Below are 19067 nucleotides of genomic sequence, written 5' to 3'. Positions count from 1 at the left end.
CATGAAATAGCCTTGGAGTCAATTGTCCAATTACTTTTGGTCCCTTTAAAAACAGGGTGGCACATGTTAAGGAGCTGAAACTCCTAAACCCTTCATCCAATTTTAATGTGGATACCCTCAAATGAAAGCTGAAAGTCTGAAATTCAACTGCATCTGAATTGTTTTGTTTAAAATCCATTGTGGTAATGTCGAGAACCAAAATTAGAAAAATGTTGTCTCTGTCCAAATATATAAGGACCTAACTGTATATGATCACGGCAACTATTAGCCTTGGCAGTAATGCTGGGGGGTGCGGCAGGGAACTGCTGAGGCCAGTTATTGGCCGCAGCATTCATGTATGTAAATAGCAAGTGACTGCTATAGGGAAGTAAATAGAGGCCCATAAGGACCAACAGAGGAGCAGCGCTGGGATTTAAATTGATGAGGTTAGTGGTTAGAATCTATATCCTGGACAACCCCTTTAACTGGTTATCCTCGTGAGGCAACACCTTTAATATCAAGATAATCAAGAACAGTCAACAGATTATTTCTCTAAACAATTTATTATTTCAGAGGCCCAGATATTATCACTTGTTAACCTCTCCTACAGTCTAGGTGGTTTCTTTGGGGTTTTCCATTGACATTGAAATAAATGGTAGGCGTCAATGTTTTCTAAAGTGCTGTGGTTAACGATAAGCTAAAAAAAGGCCGCATGTTGGCTGACTACTGCCCTGCCCATACGATGAGTCACGTTTATCATGCACAGCTGTAATTGCACACGTGAAGAGTCTGAATATATCTTTGCTAAACATGCTGCAAGATTAATATTAGCTGCTACAATCACAGGAAACCAGTTTCCATATATAACAGGATGGATAATATTAATATGAGCCCCGTGATGAGTGGGTTAAATATATAAAGCACAGACTGACAGCTACTCAGGCATCTTATCATTTACATGATTTCTACCACATTTTTAGGCCCCTGTGCACATTATATAGCTGTCGGATGATTTCCCCGAATTCCTCCTCTATGTCCTCTATGAGAGACTTCTCATGCGGCAGCTTATCCCAGGGAAAACAAAAGGATTCAGCATTCTGGATCCTTCTCTCCCCTGATATCTTCTGTCGGGAGTCCCCCATACACATTAGATAGTCCATGGATCTGCTGTCATCAGCGGGGCCGGCTGAAACATTCTTTCTCTGGTTAGCGCAGCCAAGCAATGTGTATACATACTAGAATGATATCGGCAAAGATGAATAAACCTCAGCCACACTAGCATATGTGTTAATAATTAAAGAAAAACAGAACTAATGGATCTGTGCCCACGAGTTGTGCCAGGCTGCAACAACAGATACCAAGGTCATCTACACTGTGTGCACAATTATTAGGCAAGAGAGTATTTTGACCATATCATAATTTTTATGCAAATTTTCCATCTTCGAGCTGTATAGACGTGAATGCTTATTGGATGAAGCAGATCAGGTGATGTGTATTTGTGTAATGAGGGAGGGTAAGGCCTAAGGATACAACACCCGTTATCAAGGTGTGCAGAATTATTAGGCAGCTTGTGTTCCACAGACAAAATGGGCATCGCCTTCCAGTAAATGCAGCAGACCCAGCTTCTAATCCACCACAAAAGAGAACTGCTGTTTTGAATGGAAATCCCATAATGTTTCTAGGGAATCTTCTGAAAATTAGGGCAGATTCTTTGGCATTCTACAGCATGGTGATTCTCCTCTGTCCACTAATTGATATTACTTCTCATTCAAGATCCTGCAGTTGGAAGGGGTCTCTATATAATACCACATTTTGGAGGTTCCAAAATAGGACCTCTCATAGTGGTTCTGAATTTGATGGCAGCCACACAAATTGGAGCCCTAAAACAGCACAGCACCCATCTAGGCACAGATTAAGGAGACACCCAGGTATCAAACAACATAGAAGTCAAGTGAGGGATCAGTCCAAATTTTCATCCCAGAGTTTCCTGCACCCGCTATGAATCTTCTTGGGTCACCATCAGTAATTGATGGTGACCCAAGAGAAAAGGCAACGTTTTGACTGTTGACCAGGTACAGTTAGGGTAATTGTTTCAAATTGCATCCCCCCAGGGACATACAATTTGAGGTAGCACCCTAGGCAAGTGCCTACTCTTGCCTATCTATTGTCCAGGCCCTGCGATGAACAATTTGCTTGCCTTATGCCCTGATGTAGACTGAACTTCAAAAACCAAAAATATTTAAATAAAGGTGATGTTGCCCCAGTGTCTATCCTTCCCCTTTCGGTTCTTTGCCATTGCTTGTACTTCTCAATCTGCACTTGCAGGCTTCAGACAGGGCATGCTGGCTCTTTAATGAGCGCACTGTAGATTTCATTGGCTCGTGCTCCTTTAAGCACATGTGTTTTATTTCTGGCAGCTCTCATCCAGTCATATGAGGCTTAAAAAGAAGGAAAGTGTACTACCAAAACAGCTGATGACAGCCCGCCCATGGATCTCCCTACAGAGCGTGGGCGTGGAGCGTAGTCTCAAAGTGTCAGTGGTTAAACCTGTATTCCATGAGACTGGAGGCAGAGTTACTCACTAAAGGCTTCTCTGTGGTTTTACTCATCAAATTCTGCTGAAAAATCTCAAATCATTTCTTCCTTTACAGAGGTGCTGCAAGGGAAATTCTAGAAAGTGGTTAGTCTTTCCTGAATTGGAAATCTTTTTCAGGAACATTCCACACATTTCTCCACCTGGAGTGGTGCTGAAGAAGTTCAAAAAGATAGACTCCTCCACCACCTGTTCTGCCCACCTGATTTCTCCTTGTGGAGAGTGACATGTTAACCATGTTGTAGCGTCGGCGTCCCTGCTTCCTGCTAGGCAGGGACGCTGTTCCCCCTCACCTCTCCACTCCGTGGCCGGCGTCCTCCTCCCGCTCTGCTGGCAGCGGCCGCTGCTTCCCGGCCACTGTGCTTAGGGCGCGTGCGCGCGCGCTCCCCCTCTCTTTAAGGGGCCACGCGCGCTGTCCTAAGGAGTCCCCGGCCAATGGCCGGAGGACCTCACCATATATAAGGCACCTCCTCCAAAATGGAGGTGCCCGAGCAATGTTGTTGCAAAGCCTTCACTCTGCTTCAGCCCTCAGGTCCCGTTGCCAGTTACCTGCCAGTCACCTGCCAGATTCCTGCTTGATACCTGCCTGATATCCGCTTACCTGCTTGCAAGCCTGCGGTCCGACGGTCTGCCTTCCGACACCTGTCAGTCTGTCTATGGACCAGCCTGCCCGCTCACCTGGGAGCGCTCACCTGCTACCTGTCTGCTAGCCTACCTGGAGGCTCTGCCGTCACTTGCCGTGACCACCTGCCAGTCCAGAGACTCTTGCCCGCTCACCTGGGAGCGCTCACCTGCTACCTGCCTGCTAGCCTACCTGGAGGCTCTGCCGTCACTTGCCGTGACCACCTGCCTGTCCAGAGACTCTTGCCCGCTCACCTGGGAGCGCTCACCTGCTACCCTACCTGGAGACTCTGCCGTACCACCTGCCCGTCCAGAGACTCTCGCCCGCTCACCTGGGAGCGTCCACCTGCTACCTGTCTGCTAGTCTACCCAGAGACTGTCCCTGTCACTTGACGTGACTACCAGCCCTTCTACCCAGAGACTGTCCCTGTCACTTGCCGTGAGTACCTGCCCGCCTTCCCTGGGAGCCACCCGCTTCCTCACAAGGACCGCCCCCTTGTAGAGTTGCTCAGAGGTTCCGCCTCCCAGACCCGTTACAGTTTGCTCGGGCCATGGAACCCGGTGGCACCCAAGCTCCCTCGCTCTCGGACCTATGTCATGAACTGTCCCGTCAGAGGTCCCAACAGGAGTCCATCCTGAGTCATCTGCGGAATGTCAACTCTTTCCTGGACACTCTGACTGCTCCACCAGCAACCACCGCTAGTGTCATGACTCGCAGCCCGGCAGTGCCGCTGCCCAACAATACCATGGCATCCTGCCCCGGACCCCGGCTTTCTACACCTCCACGCTTCGGAGGCGACCCCGCTCAAGCTCGGGGCTTCATAAACCAGTGCACCCTGCACTTTGAACTCCTGTCCCACCAGTTTATCTCCGACCGGGCCAAAGTAGCCTTCATCATGTCCCATCTCACGGGGGAGGCACTGGCTTGGCTAAATCCTCTATGGGAGAGAGGAGACCCCCTTCGGTCTCTGTAACGCTCCCGCCGTCTTTCAAGAGTTGGTCAATGACATCTTCCCGGACCTTCTCTACTCCTGCGTAGTGGTGTACCTGGACGACATCTTGGTCTTCTCTCCGGATCTCCCCACACACCGGAGGGATGTTCGTCAGGTTCTGCTCAGGCTCAGGCAGAACCACCTCTACGCCAAATATGAGAAGTGCCTCTTTGAGCAGACCTCGCTTCCGTTTTTGGGCTACATAATTTCTCAGACCGGCCTACGAATGGATCCTGAGAAACTGTCTGCCATCGAGAAGTGGCCTCGACCAGAGGGGTTGAAGGCTATTCAGCGGTTTCTGGGCTTCGCCAACTACTACCGCCTCTTCATACCGCACTTCTCTTCCCGGACTGCCCCAATCTCTGCGCTCACCCGTAAGGGCACTAATCCCAGAGAATGGCCGCCCGAAGCTGAGGAAGCCTTTCTTTCCTTAAAACAGGCTTTCTCTTCCGCCCCGGTGCTGCATCGCCCGGACGGCAACAAACAATTCTTCCTGGAAGTTGACGCCTCCTCCTCTGGAGCCGGAGCGGTACTTACCCAAAAATCGTCTTCCGGGAGAATGGTAACTTGCGGCTTCTTCTCCAAACTCTTCTCCTCTTCCAAGCGCAACTATTCTATAGAAGACCGAGAGTTATTGGCCATTAAGCTGGCATTGGAGGAGTGGCGTTACCTGCTCGAGGGGGCTCTTCACCCGGTAATAATTTACACGGACCACAAGAACTTGGCTTACCTCCAGAGTGCCCAGAGACTTAACCCGCACCAAGCCCGGTGGTCCTTGTTTTTTGTTCGCTTTGATTTTGTTCTTCATTTTCGCCCGGCTGACAAAAACATCAAGGCTGACGCCTTGTCCCGATCCTTCCTGGTGTCTGATCTTGAGGAGGAACCTAAACACATCATCGATCCCGCTAAAGTAGCCTTCATCATGTCCCATCTCACGGGGGAGGCACTGGCTTGGCTAAATCCTCTATGGGAGAGAGGAGACCCCCTGGTGTCCAACCTGCCAGCCTTTCTCATGGCTTTCCGGAAAGTCTTCGACGAACCCGGACGGAAGACCTCATCCGCATCATCTCTGCTACGCCTCCATCAAGGAAATCTCACCGTGGGCCAATATGCCATACGGTTCCGTACCCTTGCTTCGGAGCTGGCCTGGGATAACGACGCACTGGTGTCTGTCTTTTGGGAGGGTCTGTCCGGCCGTATTAAAGATGAACTCGCCGGTCGGGACATACCTACCACTCTCGACGACTTAATAACTCTTGCCACCCGGATTGACATCCGGTTCCAGGAACGCGCCAAAGAGGTCACCCGTGAGAGGAGGTTTCCACGTCTAGCCTCTACCTTTCAGAAACCTGTCACTTCTCCCGCTACTCCCCAGGCGCACTCACCCGAGCCTATGCAGGTCGACCAGACCAAGATGGTCAAGACCCGTCAAGAGTTACGCCGTGCCGAGGGGAGCTGCTTCTACTGTGACAGTAAGGAGCACCGGATCCGTTCCTGCCCGGAGAGGTCGGGAAACGCCTGTGTCTAGGATCGCTCAGAGAGGTCGTCCTAGACAAGAGTAAACCCTCTCCATCTCTGTTGCTGTCGGTCTCTATCTTCTGCGGGGAGAACCGTTATTTTGAACTAGCCCAACTTGACTCTGGAGCTGCCGGAAATCTCATTTCTCAGTCTCTGGTAGAGAAATACCGCATTCCCACCAAACCTCTAGCTGTACCCTTATCTGTCGTTGCCGTGGATGGGGTCCTCTTACCACATTCCATCCAACTCATCACCGAATCCATAACCCTGCAGGTGGGAATGCTGCACTCAGAGCATCTTCTTTCATGTTCTGCCTGGACTCTCTCACGCCCTCTTGCTAGGCCTACCTTGGCTTCAGAGACATGCACCCGTGCTTGATTGGCACACCGGAGAAGTCCTTTGCTGGGGACAGGACTGCCATAAGACTTGTTTAGTTCCTGTCCATCCTGTCCGTCCTTCTCCTACTCCAGCCAATCTACCTGGTCTTCCGGCTCCTTATTGGTCGTATGCGGACGTCTTTAATAAAAAGGAGGCAGAGACATTACCCCCTCATAGACCATACAACTGCCCAATCGACCTGATGCCCGGCGCTACTCCTCCCCGTGGGCGCATTTACCCTTTGTCCGCTGCTGAGACCCGATCCATGTCAGAATATATTGAGGAGAATCTGGCCCGGGGATTCATCCGGAAATCTACTTCCCCGGCGGGAGCAGGTTTCTTCTTCGTCAAAAAGAAGGACGGCTCACTCCGTCCCTGTATAGACTATAGAGGCCTTAACCAGATCACGGTGAAGAATAAATACCCCCTTCCGCTCATTCCGGAATTATTTGACCGTCTGAGGGGGGCTAGAATCTTCACCAAGCTGGACCTCCGTGGGGCGTATAACCTGGTCTGTATCCGTCAGGGGGATGAATGGAAGACGGCATTCAACACCCGGGACGGCCACTATGAATACCTGGTAATGCCCTTCGGTCTCTGTAACGCTCCCGTCGTCTTTCAAGAGTTGGTCAATGACATCTTCCGGGACCTTCTCTACTCCTGCGTAGTGGTGTACCTGGACGACATCTTGGTCTTCTCTCCGGATCTCCCCACACACCGGAGGGATGTTCGTCAGGTTCTGCTCAGGCTCAGGCAGAACCACCTCTACGCCAAATATGAGAAGTGCCTCTTTGAGCAGACCTCGCTTCCGTTTTTGGGCTACATAATTTCTCAGACCGGCCTACGAATGGATCCTGAGAAACTGTCTGCCATCGAGAAGTGGCCTCGACCAGAGGGGTTGAAGGCTATTCAGCGGTTCCTGGGCTTCGCCAACTACTACCGCCTCTTCATACCGAACTTCTCTTCCCGGACTGCCCCAATCTCTGCACTCACCCGTAAGGGCACTAATCCCAGAGAATGGCCGCCCGAAGCTGAGGAAGCCTTTCTTTCCTTAAAACAGGCTTTCTCTTCCGCCCCGGTGCTGCATCGCCCGGACGGCAACAAACAATTCTTCCTGGAAGTTGACGCCTCCTCCTCTGGAGCCGGAGCGGTACTTACCCAAAAATCGTCTTCCGGGAGAATGGTAACTTGCGGCTTCTTCTCCAAACTCTTCTCCTCTTCCGAGCGCAACTATTCTATAGGAGACCGAGAGTTATTGGCCATTAAGCTGGCATTGGAGGAGTGGCGTTACCTGCTCGAGGGGGCTCTTCACCCGGTAATAATTTACACGGACCACAAGAACTTGGCTTACCTCCAGAGTGCCCAGAGACTTAACCCGCGCCAAGCCCGGTGGTCCTTGTTTTTTGCTCGCTTTGATTTTGTTCTTCATTTTCGCCCGGCTGACAAAAACATCAAGGCTGACGCCTTGTCCCGATCCTTCCTGGTGTCTGATCTTGAGGAGGAACCTAAACACATCATCGATCCCGCCAGAGTAATGCAGGTGGCCCCCGTGAGTCTAAATCGTCTCCCTCCCGGAAAGACGTTCGTAACGGTACCTGATCGGGAGAAGATCCTACACTGGGGTCACTCTTCTAAGCTTGCTGGCCATGCCGGTCAGAAAAAGACCCTCCAGCTTATCACCCGGCACTACTGGTGGCCTACTCTGCACAAGAACGTAAAAGACTTTGTTTCTGCCTGTGTGTCCTGCGCCCGCAACAAGGTTCCGAGACACCTGCCAGCCGGTCGCCTCCTTCCTCTTCCAGTACCTGCTGCCCCGTGGCAGCATATAGCTATGGACTTTATAACAGATCTCCCTGTCTCTGCCGGTTGTACGGTCATTTGGGTGGTCGCTGACCGCTTTTCCAAAATGGCTCATTTCATTCCCCTGCCAGGCCTCCCGTCTGCACCCGAGCTGGCTAAAGACTTTATCCGCCACATCTTCCGTCTCCATGGCCTGCCCCTCCACATCGTGTCGGATTGTGGGGTTCAGTTCACCTCACGCTTCTGGAGAGCCACATGTAAGCTGCTAGACGTCACCCTGGACTTCTCCTCCGCATACCACCCACAGTCCAATGGTCAAGTGGAGCGGATCAATCAGATCCTGACCAGTTACCTCCAGCACTTCGTTAATGCCCACCATTCAGACTGGGTGGATCTCCTGCCATGGGCCGAATTTTCTTACAATAATCACGAGAGCGAATCTTCCTCCAAATCCCCGTTTTTTGTAGTCTTCGGTCAGCATCCTCGGATCCCATTTCCCGTCTCCACCTCGGTGGACAATCCGGCTGCGGAATCTCTCGTTAGCAAATTTTCCTCCATTTGGGAGAGTACCCGATCCGCACTCCTTCAGTCATCCGAGCGGATGAAAAAACACGCTGACAAAAAACGCCTGGATCCTCCACAATTCCGTCCTGGAGATAAAGTCTGGCTCTCGTCCAAGTATGTCCGGCTCAAGATTCCTTCCTACAAGTTAGGGCCTCGGTTCATCGGCCCACTAGAAGTTATCAAACAAATCAACCCAGTGGCCTATAAATTGAAACTCCCGGCCAACTTGCGGATCCCTAACTCCTTCCATGTATCTCTCCTCAAACCCGTGGTACTTAACTCTTTTTCCAAGTCTACAGGTACGCCTCCTGCTCCGGTTTCCGCTGAAAACGAGTTTGAGGTAGAGAACATTCTGGCCACCAAAAGGGTAAGAGGAAAAACCTTTTTTCTGGTAGATTGGAAGGGGTTTGGTCCTGAGGAGAGAACGTGGGAGCCCCGGGAGAACATCCATGCCCCTCTCATCCTTGATAAATTTCTGTCTGGTCTAAAAAAGGGGGGGCCTAAAGGGGGGGGTACTGTAGCGTCGGCGTCCCTGCTTCCTGCTAGGCAGGGACGCTGTTCCCCTCACCTCTCCACTCCGTGCCCGGCGTCCTCCTCCCGCTCTGCTGGCAGCGCGCGCTGCTTCCCGGCCACTGTGCTTAGGGCGCATGCGCGCGCGCTCCCCCTCTCTTTAAGGGGCCGTGCGCGCCGTCCTAAGGAGTCCCCGGCCAATGGCCGGAGGACCTCACCATATATAAGGCACCTCCTCCAAAATGGAGGTGCCCGAGCAATGTTGTTGCAAAGCCTTCACTCTGCTTCAGCCCTCAGGTCCCGTTGCCAGTTACCTGCCAGATTCCTGCTTGATACCTGCCTGATATCCGCTTACCTGCTTGCAAGCCTGCGGTCCGACGGTCTGCCTTCCGACACCTGTCAGTCTGTCTATGGACCAGCCTGCCCGCTCACCTGGGAGCGCTCACCTGCTACCTGTCTGCTAGCCTACCTGGAGGCTCTGCCGTCACTTGCCGTGACCACCTGCCAGTCCAGAGACTCTTGCCCGCTCACCTGGGAGCGCTCACCTGCTACCTGCCTGCTAGCCTACCTGGAGGCTCTGCCGTCACTTGCCGTGACCACCTGCCAGTCCAGAGACTCTTGCCCGCTCACCTGGGAGCGCTCACCTGCTACCTGCCTGCTAGCCTACCTGGAGGCTCTGCCGTCACTTGCCGTGACCACCTGCCTGTCCAGAGACTCTTGCCCGCTCACCTGGGAGCGCTCACCTGCTACCTGCCTGCTAGCCTACCTGGACACTCTGCCGTACCACCTGCCCGTCCAGAGACTCTCGCCCGCTCACCTGGGAGCGTCCACCTGCTACCTGTCTGCTAGTCTACCCAGAGACTGTCCCTGTCACTTGCCGTGACTACCAGCCCTTCTACCCAGAGACTGTCCCTGTCACATGCCGTGAGTACCTGCCCGTCTTCCCTGGGAGCCACCCGCTTCCTCACAAGGACAGCCCCCTTGTAGAGTTGCTCAGAGGTTCCGCCTCCCAGACCCGTTGCACATGTCAAGGTGAGGAGACTTTTAAAGCCGCAATGCTCCTCTGGGAAATATGCAAATTGTCTCTTCACAGAGGAAGAGGACTAGAACTCTAGAGTTTCTGGTTCTGGCTTATATCCTAAGTCATGTGATAAGCCTTGTTAAAGGGTCCCTATTGACTTTTAGGATTGCTACTTCCTGTAGGTGGCACTAGAGTTCTAGTCCTCTATTAATGATGGCATTTGTAGGTAGACACAGCAGTATCTTAGGCTTCATTTGTTCATCTTTTCTGCTGTCACCTTTGCCTGCTCTACGCCATGAAAATATTCCAAAATTCTATGCTTTAATAGGTTGTCGAGACAGATTTGAATCTTTCAGTATATTATACTGATGACTATGTTATACTTTATCGGCTGACTCTTTGTTAAAGGTTTGTTTCACAAATTTTTTTACATTTTGCTGTTTTTCAAGACATTCTGATGCTCCATTGTCAGACAAGACGACGGAAGGGTCTGTCCACTTTCCTGTGCACTCGAAGCATTGCATTATGAAAATAGTTTTTCATCTTCCCTCTGGAGTCTACTACTGATTCTTACTTGATTATTATAAAGATTTCTTTGAAATAGGTAGAATCCCTTCTGAGCCAGTGGAATTTTGTGTGTTGCATTTACCTATGGGCAGAGTCTTTAACCAAAGGCATTCTTTTGCTACTGCAGACATGAAAAATACACATGATTTTATCAGGCCCACCAGGGTCTTCAAGGTTGACCTGCGTTTGGTAAATGTTTCATTGTACATTTGATAGTAAGTTTTATAATTTTGCAGTTGGTGCTTAAGTCTTTAGAGCTACAGTGGGAGAAATATGTATTTGATCCCTTGCTGTTTTTGTAAGTTTGCCCACTGACAAAGACATGAACAGTCTATAATTTTAATGGCAGGTTAATTTTAACATTGAGAGATAGAATATCCCAAAAAAAAAAAAAAAAATCAAGAAAATCACATTGTATAAATTAGATACTTACAGTTATATGAAAAAGTTTGGGCACCCCTATTAATCTTAAGCTTAATGTTTTATAAAAATTGTTGTTTTTGCAACAGCTATTTCAGTTTGATATATGTAATAACTGTTGGACACAGTAATGTTTCTGCCTTGAAATGAGGTTTATTGTACTAACAGAAAATGTGCAATCTGCATTCAAACAAAATTACTGCGCGTGCTGTAAGAATTCAGAAGTCTGCAGTCACATAGAGTTACTGCAAACTTTTAGCAGAAGACCAGACATCCCCTTTAAATTTTTCTTTGTTTAGACCATGCCCTTCTTATTTATACTAAACATTAACCAGGTCTTGAAAGTGGTTTTGCAGATCTTTTGTTTCAGTGACCTCCACCTTAAGCAGATCTGGTAGAGAACAATTAATGTGCCCTTTGCTGGATTCAATCTCTGTAGTGAAAAGGTCCAATAATGGCAAGTGTTTGTCTAAATGGTTACTACTCGTAGGCAGGCTACTCTCTCCTTTATCACTCAGATGAGTCCTCAGGAGCTTTGTCGGGGATTACATCTGAAGCCCTGGAAAATGGTATTCGGGTCATTGACTGTAATGATGCAGAAGGAGTCATAGTGTGCTCTGTCAGATATAATTTTTGGTCGTATTCACCTCTATGAGGCGGGCTCCAAGATGTTGTCGACAATTTTTTTGTGAAAATAATGTCCAACAGAGCACAAAGTGACTCCATCTACATCATTACAGTCAATGGCCTTGTCAGCACATACACCTGAATCCCATTTTCTAGAACTTTAGACTTAAGCCTCTATAGAGCCACTGACGTGAGGATCAAATGTGATCTGAACATAGCCTAAAACTTTTCTAAACCAAATACAGGTACATACATTAATTCCTTATGTCAAAGAAAAGTATTCAAAATAAATTCCAATTCAATTAGAGCTAAATAATTCAATGAAATATCGTAGAAAAAAAAAGCAAAAAAAAAACAAATAATTATATGTGATAAATAAAAAATGAATAAAAGTACAAATTAAAACTTTTCCCATTACATAGAATATTTGCCCTTCACTCCTCATTTAAGAAGTTAAAGAACCCAAACACACCACATACCTGAATCTTCAATGATTAATTCCGCTGTCATATCCTTATCTGGCATCCCCAGTACAGAGCGCAGCTCCATGGAGCGTTTTACGAGCTCATCTATGGCTTCACGCCAGAGCTGTAAACTAAGGACAAATATATCAAGTTGTGGCCAAATGAGGACAATTAAAGAGAGAATTCTTACTATCATTATTACATAGTAATTTTGTACAAGTGATCCACATACTTGAATGAGGTTCCACATGGCGCGGAAGCATGACTTTAATGTATGGAACAGATTTTCAGTTGCAGAAATGTATGCAACAAATATATTGCATATAGATATAGCTTTACGCTGGATTCACATTTAGTTTTACTGCAGATTTATTTAGGCAAAGCTAGTCATGTTTCCGAAAGCAAAATAAAAATATAATAAAAAAGTCAAACGTCTGCAGCAAGGACCGCATGTGTGATTCTGTCAGTAGGCTTATGCTTCCCAATCTGACTGCAGTGTAAAATAAGGACAGAGACCCTGATTCCAACGATGTGTCACTTACTGGGCTGCTTGTTGTAGTTTGGAGAAAATCACTCTTTCATCTGCTTCAGCTCTGCTAGTCTTCTAAATGATGAGCTCTGTCTAACTCCACCCTCTCTGCTGACTGACAGCCTGCTACCTACACTGTGCATATAAAAAGCTGCCAATCAATAATGGAGTGGTGGAGTTAGACAGCGCTCATGAATACAAAGGAAGGTGTAACAGGAGCCTATCATTGAGAAGACTAGCAGAGCTGCAGCAGATAAAACTACACCAAGAAGCCCAGTGTCTCTACCGCTACTTTATGCTACTCTCAGATGGAGCAGCAAGAACCTGCTGCCAGATTCTCTTTATAGGTTAATAATGAGACCCAATGTACTTACAACCATATAATTTAGGAAATTCTAATTGTTCACAACCTTACCCCTTTAATCTCTAGTTAAAAAAAAACAATATTCAGTTTCCCTATTTGTACAGTAAAAAAAAAAGTCTCTAAAAACCTAAATGGTGTACATGTGGTAAACTTTTGAGTTATACATCATTAAGTGATTTGTAACCCTCAAGTCAGCACCCCATTGAACATGATCTATCAGAAACATACAGGCTACAGGTAAAATGCAGTTAAAGAAGACTTGTCACTTGCACAAAAATTGAGTTAAATACCTTGTAAAAATCCCAGCAGCTTGTTTCCATTTTGCATGGCATTACTCCATTGCAGAGATATTCACATTTGTTGCTTTTGCAGCGCAGTATGAGAAATCTCTGGTTGAAGTGCAACTGGGCATTTCTTCAGAGTTTTCACCCGTCCATCCCAGATGCTGCCAATCACAGCTCGTCATCTGATCTAGCAGTCTCAGACACTGTCGAGTTCTGATTGGCAGCATCTGGGCAAAAGGGATGAAAGCACACTTTTCATAGAAGACTATGAAGAAACGACCTCTGCACTACAAGCAGAGATTTCACATATTGAGCTCCAAAAGTAATAAATCTTTATATTTCTGAAGTGGCGCAATGCAGTGCAAAATGGAAAAAGGTGGCAGAATCAGGAGATCTCAGAGATTTTTAAAAGGTATTTAACTCAATTTTTTGAACAAGTAACAGGTCCTTTTTAATTATTACCACAGTGGTGGCTGAATAGTATATCGTAGTATGTGAGAAAACCAACTAATAAAGGTGCATGCTGCAACCATATTAGATCTTCAGAACCTTACACTTTATTCCATTAGATCTTTGTCATCTGTATATTAATACTGACTTTTTTAACAACTAGCTTCATTAAGTCAAAACTACAGAATATTTAACTATAGTAAATGGTCAATTTTGAAAAATAAAAAAACAATAATAATTACCTTTGTCAATATCCAATAGTGTGTCCTTCAGAACACAACAACAATGAAAAATAAGACCTTCACACTGCTAATGTTCAGAGCATTTATAGAGCCTTTCCCTTCAAAAACCAGCTATGTGCTGCCGCCAGCTCCTCTCTTGTAATCCAATGACGTGGTACTGTTATTGCACATTATGTGACTCATACAGTTACACTGTGGCCCTGTTGCCAGTCACTGTTTCCACAAGCCTGATTGCTTTTAGCATACACGAAGACTGATCTCATAGAGACTGCTTGATTTAATCATTTCCAATACTACTGTGATCAAAGGACACTATTAACAGACATTACAGACAGCTTACAACTTTGCAAGAGATAGTCAAATTATGCTGTATCCACAAGTCCGTGTGTCATGGACCGAATATGGACCATGATGCAAGGACTATCTGTGGATCTCTTGACCCAAACTTGACAGCCTCATATGCCTATGAGTCTGTCAAGATCAGGTCTGGAGACTAGCGGGCAGTCCATGCATCATGGTCCATACATGGACTGTGACACATGGATGTGTGAATGCGGCATTACTTTCTCTCTGCAAGGAGAAAATAAAGTGTTGCAGTAATCCAAGTCTAATCCTACTTTGCCTTGTATTGTAATTAGAAGAGTGTATAACCTGTAAGTGAAAGTGTTACACACCTGTCCCAGGTCCGTGCTTTGCCCCCTTATCCCGGCCTGCTAAACTCTGTGGTTCTCTACGTTGGGGTTTGCAGATGGCATGGCATGCTCCCATGTGAACATCAGCCCAGGCCTATATACTGTCAGGATCACTGAGACACTCCCTTGTGTCTTGGTACTTCATCAAAACTTCTATGTTGTTGGACCTAGGCTGCTAAATACCTGTGTCACCTGCCTGCGGTTTCCTTACGTTCTACAGCTGCCTGTGGTTTCCTGACATGCTCCGCCTGCCTGCGGTTTCCTCATGTTCTACGCCTGCCTACGGTTTCCTCACATCATCCACCTGCCTGTGGTTTCCTCACGTTCTATGCCTGCCTGCGATTTCCTCACATCCTCCGCCTGTGCCTGCGGTTTCCTCACGTTCTCTGCTTGCCTGTGGTTTCCTGATGTCCTCCGCCTGCCTGCTTTTTCCTGATGTCCTCTGCCTACCTACGGTTTCCTGACGTTCTACGCTTGCCTGCGGTTTCCTCACATCCTCCGCCTGCCTCAGGTTTTCTACGTCCTGTCTACAGTCTCCTGTCCCTTGGCTGTCAGTGTCCCGCGTGCCCCACCTAGCTGCTGCACCGATGCCTGTGTGCCCACCCGGACCTTGGGCTTAGTGGATCCACCTTACTCAGTGAACCTAGCAGAAAGAATCTGATAAACAGTGTAATTTCAATTTTAGATTGGAAACTTGAATTTTCACACTAATGTCCACGTCTTTTATCAAATTGATCTCTAGATGGAAGCCTTAAGGTGTTTTCCTTTTCTATCATTTTATTTTCTAGGCCGTGTCTAAACCTGGCAAGGGCCAAGGAGAAACAGACAAAACGGCTTTTCACGAAATAGTGCATACCTTCCTTCAAAGACTTATCAGCCTACAGTACATGACATGCACATTTTTTTAATTAGAGGTGGAATTAGGGAAGGTTGGCAGCTGGCAGGAAGATTATATTTTACTGATGAGAGTTTTTTTTCTAATTTCCATATTTCTCTTCCCTGAAGTGAAATACATTCTCAGGAAACCCAAGGAATTCACAGACATAAACTACTTACCAAGCCTGATGTAACAGGTCTAGAGGAGCGTCCTGGACTGGTTCGCTCAGCTCTCGGATAATTCTGTTCAGCTGAAGTAAGAACGTTTCTCTTACTTCATCATCAGGGATAGTGATAGCGGCCTGAAATAAGAATGGAAACAGGCTGCAATAGATATTTGCCTCCTTTCAGACTACAGACACCTTTTTACAGAGCTTACAATTGGCGGCATATACCACAGACCATTATAAAGCAGCCTGGCTCTAGGTTCAGCAAAACCACAGTCTCTTTGCCCAGGGCCAAAGACGAGCGGGTTCAACTCAGACCATTTTCATCCATGTGTCCGTATTCTATTTCCATGTGAAATCCGTATTTATACAACAACATTTTAAAATGTACATGATCAAATACAGTTTCCTAGGACAATAATGACAATGTGCCCATAAAAATTGGATGCAATACAGATGACCCATATTAGATCTGATTTGATTTTTTTTAAGCACCCAAAGACTTGCTTAGGCGAGTCTCATCGGAGATATGGAAGAGAATAGTGCATGCTGTCATCATCTGTCATCTGAACAGCCATACTGAATTACTCTGGTCAGTGTGCTGCCTGATAGTTACTCGGACAGCGCTCGTCCTTATAATACACTAGTGTGAATGAGCCCTTAAGCACAGAAACCAGCCCAGAGACCATTATGTAATCTCTGATGATCAGCTGTTATCACTGGTGGTGACTCTTCGACCATTTGCTTCCCCTGCAGGAGCCACTGCTGAGAAAATTCTCATAAATGGCCAACCATGTAAGGCATGGATGGAGCAGATACGAGAGAGCAGGAGATTCTTTTTTCAAAATATAGGATATATCTTAGGGGTTTTTTTATGTGGGACAACCCCTTGAAAAATCTCTAAAGCAGTAAAGGGACAAAGGTTCAAAGAAGAAGAGAATTTACTGAAAGCGGTCTCAAAATATGCTAAAAGAGTCATCTAACTTTTTACATGGCACATGGGCCATCTCAATACTAGTGCAATGTATGAGATGTCAAATCTGCATGTTTAGCAGCTAGAATGTAATCGGAAGGGGTTAAAAAAAGAGGCTAGACAGATATGAAGCTGGCCCGACAGGTTATTACTGATGTTTGGAATGGTAATCTGCATGCACTACGTTGCTTGCGTACAATTTTTAGTGACTGCTTCTATCTTGAGATTTCACCGCCGTTAAATAGCTGCCAATCAGCAGCATGTTGGCCAACTGGTGGTTGCTTAACAGACTGTTCAGACAGGCCAAACACACTTCCATTCACACAGAACAATCATTAACACTATTGTTCTCTGGGCAAATATCACTGTTCTGGGCAGCACTTGTGCTGTTTACACTGCTGCTGAGAACAATGATTTTTAAGTAAGCTTACAAATCATTTCACCCGACAACTGTTCCCTGTTATCAGCCAATGTAAATGCAGCATTCTTCTCATACAGCATTCTTCTCAAACCAATTAGCGGTGAATAAGATATTAAAGGAAATTAACTAAAAGATTTATCTTAACATTTCTAACTATACTATTCCACAACATCTATTCATTTGAACAGCTATAATGGCACTGTGCCGGGCGCTAGAATTTGACAGGGGCACCATCTTCACGAGTTTTTACGTGAGCATTTCTTTTGTATAGGTTTTCACAATTTAGTTTCTTTCCACAGTCAAAAAGAAAATAATAAAAGGACTATCTAACTGTACAGATGTCGACAAGGTTATCATGCCAGACAATGCACTCTCATGATAACTTACTGCAAAATAAGATAACCTAACACTGCACAAGCCACTGACCAAAGTCAAATTAGTTGTGGAATTATAGTTTTTTGTGCCATGATATCCAAAAGCTGTGTTATCTGAGTCAATGTAACCTTTGCTAGATCTGTTATTCCATAATGAGTGTAATGAAATAGCTGGTTGTCTCCACGCTCTGATGTAAAGGAGGAAATGACGGGTGGACATACCATTGGGGGCCCAGGAAGGAAGGGGCCCCACTTACATCTCCAAAGCAGCACATAAAGGGGTGCATTATGATGCTCCAGAAGTCGTACCCGCTGAAAATGATGCACATCACAAGATCACAGCACACGTTGACTTTGTCGGCACCATTCTAGTCAATGGCCCCGTCGGCGCATATATCTGAATCTCATTTTGTGGGGGTATTCGGACATATGCGCCGACGGGACCACCGAACGTGAGAAAGAACGCAGTGTAAAATCACTCTTATTCTTGGAGTTCAAAATACATTACTGTATCTTTATAATGGGTGAATGAATCACTGCCTACAGGAAGCACATGCCGCACCTTCAAGTAATGGGCACTTCACTCTTGCTACATTGCAATTGGCTTATATAGCGTGAATGATAGGGAAGAGTCTGTGCAGAGAGTAGAAAAATGAAAGCTATATACAGTGCATGGAACACAATAGGACAGAGCGTGACCATAAAGATCAGGAGAAAAGCTGTTTTGCTAGGAAAATGCAATATCGTAGTAGGTATAATGTATGGGATTTGTTACTATGATTGATTTGCGGAGCATGTTGTAGTTTTAACAAAAGAAACAAGTTGCAAAATTGATGCCGTTATCACCCGTCACCAGGTCTCCGCATATGGCCCAGAGCACACTCTTACTTGTTTCAGCTCCACCACTGATAAGTTCCACACATGCTCGAACTCCTCTTCTTCATTCAGCTCATCACTTTCTACAATATCCGAGGTTTGCACAGAGGGATCCAGAAGCTCGTCAGATGAGCTCTGGACATCGGGGGAGATGTATTCCTTCCATAAGTGATGCAGTTCCTGGACGCTTTCAAGCTTGTAGTGTAACTGCAGGAACAAATAAAGCAAAATGTACATTATAATGGAAGGGGGGAAGTGGATGAAAAATATAACAGTAACAAACAAAATATTTCCAGACTAGAATCTTATACACAGGAGTTTCCTTCACAAAGTATACAATTTAAGGGAATCTATTGCCAGGTTTGTGCTACCAAATCCAAAAGACATTTGTTTTTTTTACTTGAAAAAGACGCAGGTACGGCCTTGAAACGCGTTGTTAATAAAAAGCCTTTTCATCATCATCATCATCATCTCTGAAGAATTGATTTACTTCAGCAGCGCAGCCCACTTACGTGTTTATCCAACTGGACCCAATCCAAAAGGACAGAGATCCTGAGTACAGTAATGTATTCACTTACTGAGCTTACTGCTGTAGTTTTGATAAGATGCTGTTTTATCTGCTGCAGCTCTGCTAGTCCTTTCAGCGATAAACTCCTGCTATGAAGTCCTCCCTATTCATAAGTTGTGGCCATAAGAAGGCTCAATTTGCAAGTTTATGAGATGTCCCCTTTCCCATCTCCTCCATGCTTTTGATTGAAAGCTTTC

At 46.5% G+C, this 19067-nt stretch overlaps 1 protein-coding gene across 1 annotated transcript in view; it reads right to left on the bottom strand.

The window, feature by feature from the left end:
* Positions 1-19067, bottom strand: part of MYCBPAP (MYCBP associated protein) — a 103781-nt gene that overhangs the window by 30775 nt on the left and 53939 nt on the right. Inside the window, exons 14-16 of the mRNA XM_073681212.1 lie at positions 18315-18509; positions 15672-15793; positions 12070-12185 (exon numbers count right to left, since the gene is read on the bottom strand). Of these exons, the coding sequence (XP_073537313.1) occupies positions 12070-12185; positions 15672-15793; positions 18315-18509 (433 nt within the window). The remainder of the gene's footprint in view (positions 1-12069; positions 12186-15671; positions 15794-18314; positions 18510-19067) is intronic.

The sequence above is a fragment of the Phyllobates terribilis genome, unplaced genomic scaffold (assembly GCF_046119375.1).
Source record: "Phyllobates terribilis strain yellow unplaced genomic scaffold, ASM4611937v1 Scaffold_5__5_contigs__length_657084704, whole genome shotgun sequence".
Classification (NCBI taxonomy): Eukaryota; Metazoa; Chordata; class Amphibia; order Anura; family Dendrobatidae; genus Phyllobates; species Phyllobates terribilis.
Note: the sequence above shows the minus strand (reverse complement) of the source record. Positions and strands in the feature narration are given on the sequence as shown.